Source organism: Pygoscelis adeliae, unplaced genomic scaffold (assembly GCF_000699105.1).
Source record: "Pygoscelis adeliae isolate BGI_AS28 unplaced genomic scaffold, ASM69910v1 Scaffold306, whole genome shotgun sequence".
NCBI classification, from domain to species: domain Eukaryota; kingdom Metazoa; phylum Chordata; class Aves; order Sphenisciformes; family Spheniscidae; genus Pygoscelis; species Pygoscelis adeliae.
Window position 1 is genome coordinate 2,644,663 of NW_008825072.1, and position 7,213 is coordinate 2,651,875.

General features: G+C 58.5%; 2 protein-coding genes across 2 annotated transcripts in view; both read left to right on the forward strand.

Annotated features, from left to right (window-relative positions):
• The window catches only part of LOC103919158 (selenoprotein Pb-like), a 3,517-nt gene extending 1,057 nt beyond the window's left edge, over positions 1 to 2,460 (forward strand). Inside the window, 4 exon segments of the mRNA XM_009326619.1 lie at positions 31 to 176; positions 281 to 493; positions 633 to 768; positions 1,443 to 2,460. Coding sequence (XP_009324894.1) covers positions 31 to 176; positions 281 to 493; positions 633 to 768; positions 1,443 to 1,688 — 741 coding nt within the window. The 3' untranslated portion in view covers positions 1,689 to 2,460.
• The window catches only part of ZSWIM5 (zinc finger, SWIM-type containing 5), a 112,345-nt gene continuing 107,554 nt past the window's right edge, over positions 2,423 to 7,213 (forward strand). Inside the window, exon 1 of the mRNA XM_009326620.1 lies at positions 2,423 to 2,437. Coding sequence (XP_009324895.1) covers positions 2,423 to 2,437 — 15 coding nt within the window. The remainder of the gene's footprint in view (positions 2,438 to 7,213) is intronic.

The following is a 7,213-nucleotide window of genomic DNA, read 5'->3' on the forward strand; positions in this document are numbered from 1 at the left end:
GCTGGGCGGGGGTTGGCCTTGGCCTCTGAGGGGGCGGCCAACAGCAGCAGGCTCTGCCAGGAGGCACCGGCATGGAGTGTCAATGGCTTGAGTCCCATGGCGGGGGCGGCGGGGCAGGTGACGGTGGTGGCCCTGCTGAAGGCCAGCTGACACTTCTGCCTGCAGCAGGCCCACAGGTAAGCCCTGCTCCCCCTACTCCAAACCCAGCCCTGCCATCCTGGGGGACAGCATGGTGGCTCCCTACCCCAGCACCCCCCTCCCAGCATCTCCTTCCCCATAGCCTCGGGGGCCTGCGGGAGAGGCTGGCCCGGCAGGGCACGGTCGACGTCCACTACATGATCATCAACGAGAAGGCACCGCTCTCCCGTGCCATGTTTGGGGAGCTGGAGCGCCAGGCTCCGCCGGGTATCCCCGTCTTCCAGCCGGAGCCAGAGGAGCCTGACGTCTGGCAGGTCCTGGGGGGTGACAAGGACGACTTCCTTGTCTACGACCGGTAAGCGTCCCCTATATCGGCTGAGGCTTTCCTGGGGGGTTATAGACCATTTGGTGGGCTCCCCAAAACTCCCCCCAAGGCTGGGCCGGGGGGACCTCAGACCCCCCGCCTTGAGCCAGGCCGCGGCTTCTCTCCGCAGGTGCGGCCGCCTGGCTTTCCACATCCAGCTGCCCTACAGCTTCCTCCACTTCCCCTACGTGGAGTCGGCCATCCGCTTCACCCACAGCAAGGACTTCTGTGGCAACTGCTCCCTCTACCCCAACAACACCCAGGAGGTAAGGAGCAGGGATGCTCGCTGGAGCCGGGCTCCCTTCTCTCCTCTGGCATTGCACATCAGGAAAAAAACCCCCACCCTTGTCTTCATGTCGGGGACAGGCTCTGGGTTGGCAGCCATCCTCTCGTCCATGGTTGAGAGGGAAGGTGATGAAAGGTCTGGAATGAGGGCAGATAAATAGGTCAGAGCTTTCAGGTTGAGAAGGAACGGACTAAAGGGGTCATAGCCCAGGTCTGGAAAAGCTAATTAGGGTCACTGGCTGTTCTGATAGAACAGCCCCTTAGAAGGGGCAGGCAATGGACAAAGAGGTGGCAAGCTCAGAGCAAAGAAAAGGATGTAGCTCTAGGCTCAGCAGGTGATTAATCACTTCCTAGGAGAAAAATCCATCTGGAAATATTAAATGCAAAGTCCCTTTCCTGGTTCAGGAATTCCCTGGACCACAGACAGCTTGAGCCAAGGGATGTAGGTACAGAGGCTTGTGCTCTATGTGCTCCAGTCTCCTGTCCTCCCTGTGCCCTGGGTTGGGGCTGGAGAGCCTTTGCTCTGACCCACGCAGATTTCTGCGTGACGGATGCTGGTCTGCTTTCATCCCAGCTCACAGGCACGCTCGCAGGCTCACTGCGGGGCCATGGGTACATTCACATACCACACCAGTCCTTGTGTTACTTTCCCCAGGCTAATAATACCATGGAGGTCCCGGTAACCCTGAGCACGCTTCCCGAACAAGAGGGGAAGGAGCCAGAGACCCCCATCCTCCAGCACAATCCCCTCCATCCTTACCACCACCACGAGGTCAGCAGCGAGAGAGCCACAGACCCGAGTGGGGACCATGAACCTGCCACCCATGCTCACCATCACCACGGATACCATGGCCAGCCCCATCACGAGGGGAAGAAGCAGAAGGACGGAAATGAGCACTAAGCCAGGCTGGGCAGCCTTGCCGAAGAACCCAGTAGTGTGCAGACCCCGCCAACTCGCTTCCCAGAGGCATGAAAGGACTTGCTTTGGGCTGCTGGTCACCAGCAGTGTTGGTATAACAACTCCCTCCAGCACTCCCCATGTGGGTCGTACTCCCATGCTGTGACCAGGGATGAAAATCCCCCTCAGACCCCCCGAGGTGCTGCATTTTCAGCCCCAGGGCTCGGTTCTGAGCCTTCCTCTGCCGCTACCTGCCTTTCTGTGCTCAATGAAGCCTGCCGTGCAAACCGGGAGGTCCCCGGTCACAGCTGGCTGACACTGCATGGAGCAGCAGGGCAGGGGTGGAGGGGCCAGAACTGGGATGGGAGCAGCACTGTCAGCATGCTCTGCCTGTCCTGGCATCCCTGAGCGTCCTGGCACCCCTGGGTGTCCTGGCCGGGGATCGAGGGGAGGGACAGCACGTGCCCCACAGGACGTGATCCCAGGGGATGGGGGCACTAGGAGCGGTGGGAGGTTGCAGCTCCCCATGGTCTAAACCCTGTATCCCCGTGGCTGTCACATCCTGGGGACCCTCCAGGCCTTGCACACGGGTATGTGCAGTGGTGATGGGTGGCCGCAAGATGGTGGCCTTGTCCCCTCTTGGAGACCTAAGGGCTGTATCCAGGGCCCACAGCCCTGGGAGGACGGGGGTGAGGATCCTGGGGTCTCTCCTGGGGGAGAAGCGAGGTGGGAGGGCGATGCGGATATCCAGAGTACGAATAAAACCTCTGTGAAGCGAACCCTGCTCAGCCTGGCCTCTGGTGGGGCCCCTTCCCCAGGGCGGGTGGGAGGCTCGCTCAGCGCTGGGCTGGCCCTGGGCATTTTTCTCGGCACAGGGAGGGACTTGGAGGTGGATGTGGACGCCATAAAGCATTCCCCTGTTCAGAGACTGAGCGGTAAAGGGGTTGAAGACCGAAGAGACCCCATCTCTTCATACCTTCTGGTTACCTCCTGCCAGGATGTGAACCCAGGGCTTAGTCCCCGCCAGGGCAGGGCATTAACCCTGCACTGCCAGGAGGAAGTTTGGCTCGGCGCCTCAATGTCTGGCTTGTAGGTGTGATGTTGGGGTGCCTGCCCTGAGCTGCTGTCGTGGGGCTGAAGTTCCCACATGCAGTCCAAGGTCATCTTGGGCATCTTGTCCCCCGTGCCCAGCCTGGTTCCTATTGCACGTGCCGTGTTGGGGGCTGCCCAGCCCTCAAGCAACTGGGTGCTGCATCCCTGGCAGGCAGCCATGCCTGCCTGCACCCCAGGCTGCCCCCATACCTGTCTCAGCCCTGTAGCCCTTCACTTCAGCTTCATCCATCAACCCACACAGCCCCACTCAACGCCTCCCCTGAACTCTCCATCTCTCTCTGGGTCCCACAGCCTGAGTGAGGAGCAAAGAGATGGTTTTTCTGCCCAGTGTTATGCAGCACCATGCTGTGGTGCGTATCCTGATGATGATGCTCTGAGCTGACTTTCTGCCCCACATCCTGGGAGGCTGCACTCCTCTACCCTGTCTCTGCGGGGGGATGCTCTGCCCAACGGCAGGGGCAAGAGCCAAGGTGAAGAGGACCTATTCCTTGTGGGGATAAGGGCAACAGGATCAGGTGGGTCTTTCTCACCAGCCCATGGGAGCCAGCCAGGCTCTCCCATGGGGTGCTGGCTGAGACCCTGCTCCCCCTCCTCCATCTCTCTTGCTCCCTCCCTCCCTCCTCCTCCTCCTCCTCCTCTCCCTTTCTCCTCTACCTGCTCCCAGCAGTCCACAAGGGCACCTCTGTCTGCTGCTCCTGCCATCAATATTGAGGTTATCTTTTTCTTCTGGCAGCTGCTGTAATTGAAACAAAGCAGGCCGGGCCTCACGGGCTCCACTCCTCTCGCTCATTTTGCCGGTGCTGCTGAGACAACTAATTCATCTTATCGATGCATGGTTGGCCTCTTTTCCACCAGATCCAGGCAGAGCTGTCTCCCCACCACGGCTGGTGGGAGCAGTCTGTGTCCCTGCAGCGTGCTGCTGGGTGCTGCTCTGACCCAGCCTCTGGTCCTCAGTTTGCAGCATCTGGGTGCAGCAGGAGGTGCCAGGGGAGATGGCCAGGGGGGAGAGATGGAGACTGGAAGGATGCTGATGACTTTTATCTCTTTCTTTTGCCTTCTGATGCTTCGTCAGCCCTTTTGTTAAATTCCACATCCTTTCCTTGCACAGCTCCTAAAGGTGTCCCTGGCAAGTAGGTGACACTGTGATGAGTGGGGCACACAGAGATTTGCATTCCCTTGCTGACGACCAGATCTGCAATTAGCAGTGGCAGATAGAGGGATCATGTCTGGTGCTGGGTGGGTAGTCTAGTCGCACTGTGCTGCACTGCTATCGTTTGGCTACCTCCCAGCAGATGAATTTCCAGCCCTGAAGACTTGGGTTGGTATTTTGCTTTGGGTAGAGAAATTGAGGCATGGGAAAGAGCTGTGACACTGTTTGGGTGAAGTCCTGCATGTCTGAGTAATGGCCAGGGTTTAGGGTGAAGCCGATGCTGCTCCATATGTTATTGTCCAAAGGCCTGAAGGGTTTGGGGGTGCTGTGCTTGGGACCCCCATGGCATTGCTCCCCCCTGAAAGGTGCTGGAGACCTGGAGCTCTTCAAATCCTGTGTCGGTGTCTACACTCCAGCGGTGCTGAGCAAGAGCTTTCCTCCGAGCAGGCTGGAGGAGAGGTATTTTGGGGGAGTTAACAGGCTTTTCACATCGCTGATGTCTGGGGGAGTAATGCTGTCAGTAGGAGTCAGAGAGCTCCAAGGAGGGCTCAGCTGTCACGGGGGCTGGCTCAGCAGGGGAGGGTCCGGGGCAAGAAACTAGGGCCGACTTCAGGTCCTGGCAGTGCTGTGCCGCGGTACCCTGGTGTCTGTGGCTGTGCCACCACCCTGGAGGAGGATGCACCGTGGTACCCTGGTATCTGTGGCAGTATCACCGCCCCGGAGGAGGGTGCATTGTGGTACCCTGGTGTCCATGGCTGTGCCACTGCTCCAGAGGAGGACAGGCCCCAGTTCCACATCACATGCAGCCTGCTGCCTTGGCCCTGTGTGCTGCTCCTGCCGAGGGCCAGGCAGAGCCTTTCAGGAGAGGGGGGAACAGCCAGTCCTAATGTCAACAGAGGCCTCTTGTGCAGCGATGCTGTGTCAAGAAGAGGAATGGGTCCCTCCTCCTCCGCCCATTCATCTGGCAGCCGGGGCTGGCGTGCCGCCAAGCCAGGCTGCTTTGGAAACATTTCATTGAGGAGGCAGCTGAGCCTAGGAAAACAGAATGAAAATATACAGAGAGATCACTGTTGTTAGGCAAAATAAATGTAGGCGGCTGCATTTCTGTCCCCCAAGTCCAGCCCAGCTGGGCCCCTCCTGCTTCTATGGGGTGAGGGGGAATGCTGCTGCCTGGGGACGGCAGCCATGTATCTTCATTGTGGGTTAGGAGCTGGGGAACGAGGGCTGCAGAGCTTGTCCCCAGCTTTGGCCAACTTGCTGACGTCCCTGGTGAGTAGGTCCAGACTCATCTTGATGTAGCATTGCCCAAGGAGATGGGACAGAGCAGAGAAACAACCACAGAAATGAGCCAGCCCCAGTGACTCATGTCCCCTGCATGGCCCCCGGTGCTGGAGGCTGGTGAAGATGGGGCTGAGGAAGTGCATCAGATATTGGCCTCGTTCATTCCCATCTCCCTCCCCAGCATCAATCACGGGTCCTGGCTGAGCATCAGGCCACCAGCGGGACAGAGCCCAGTCCCCGGGTTTCCAAAGTCCCATTGCTTGGCATGCCCCATCTTTCATTTGCTGGCAGAGAGAGAGCAGAGTCAGCCCAAAGCGGTCCCCAGGGACAGAGGGTGGAGGCACCTCTCTGACTTTTGAGCAAAGGTGCATTCAACAGGTTCACCTCTCCCATTGTTTCCCCCATAACCTTTCTCCTCCCTCCAAAGGCCTCCAAGTCTCTCCCTGGCCACTTGCTGACCTACAAGAGACCCATCTCAGCTCCTTCCATCCCTCCTGGTGGGTCCAGAGTGGTTTAGGGGAGGCAGAGCTGGAGCCCCGGCCCCATGGGACATCAAGGCTCTCACCCCTCCACGGGTGCTCTTAGTGCCACTGCAGTGCAGCTTTACGTGGCTTCACCTCCTCTCTGTGTCCACCCAGCATGGTCTGGCCATCGCTGTGCAAGAGCAAAACAGCCATTTTGCCAGTGCGGCTGGTTTCTAGCTCCTACCTTTGCTAGCGATGGACGATGGCACGGAGGGAACAATTTGCTTCTGTTATTTATGGATTTGATCTGGGGGTTGAAAGGAGCCCGGTGTGAGCAGACAAAGCCCAACCAGCACCCCAGGAGAGACACATCTCACCAGCCCAACATGTGTGGTATTGCAGCACGGAGATGCCCAATGCTGAGACTGGATCCCATTCTGGTCCCTGTGTTCATAGGAGCTTTACTAAAATTCAGGCTCCCTCCTCTCATCCTCCCACCAGGAAAGCAGCTAGCAAGCTACTCCTTTTTTGCTGCCATGCGAGGGGAGATTTGCCATGTCTCTCTCCATCTGTCCCTCCTCAAGATGAGCTGCGTACGACGCCTGGTTTCCAGCCGAACCAAGGTGCAGTGCCGAGCTGCCGTGTCCTGCTCTTGCGTCGGGTGGCTTCAAGTGGCACAGCCTTGTGCCGGGACTGCCGGCACCTCTGCCAAAGCTTTGCCGCCGTCTGCTGCCGGCTCCTCCGCACGGAGCGATGTGTGAGGACACGCCATCCTGGAGGGGAGCTGGGATGGGTGGGCTGTTACAGGGTAGGTCAGCATGGTGCAACCTTCCCTTCTTCCACTGCACCCCGACCGACCCACGCCGGGGGGGCAGTGCTGGGGTCCAGCCTCACGAGTGGGTCCCTGCATGGGCTCTCTGCTCTGCCAAGAGCTGAGGTATGTGAGCATCCATCATGGGGAATATACCCGACCGCCTCGTAAAGGAGCTGGAGGAAGAGGATGAACCCACGGAACAGCCTCTGAGGGGGAGCACCGTAACGCCTACTGAAAAGACACTAATCCTGAGCTGGGGTGGGCGGCTCCCCAGCTACTGAGAGAGCCCTGATGAAGCTATAAAAGAAAAGCTGAGTTAATGATGTTTGTTGGTTTTTATTATGGAAGAGGTCCCAAGCTGGAGCCTTTTTTTTCCACATGGATGTGCCCGTGGAAATGGCTTTGGAATAAACCGTTGACACGGATGGTAAGGAATGGCCCAGACCAGGTGCTCCGGGTGTCTGAGCGCCGGCTCCTGAAACCTGCTGCTGAGCGTGGCCTGGGACGACGGCAGATGTGACAGTGGTGGTCCTCGCGGCGCCTGAGGTAGGGCTGGCAAAATGGTGCAGACAACTGTAAAGACCATCAGTACCAGGCACGAGGAGAAATATTATAAACTGAAATTATCTGACTGTTGTCAAAGCTGGTTTTTTATTACTTGGGGTTTTTTTCCCCCCCCACCCACCCAGCCAATCAGCATGCAGTA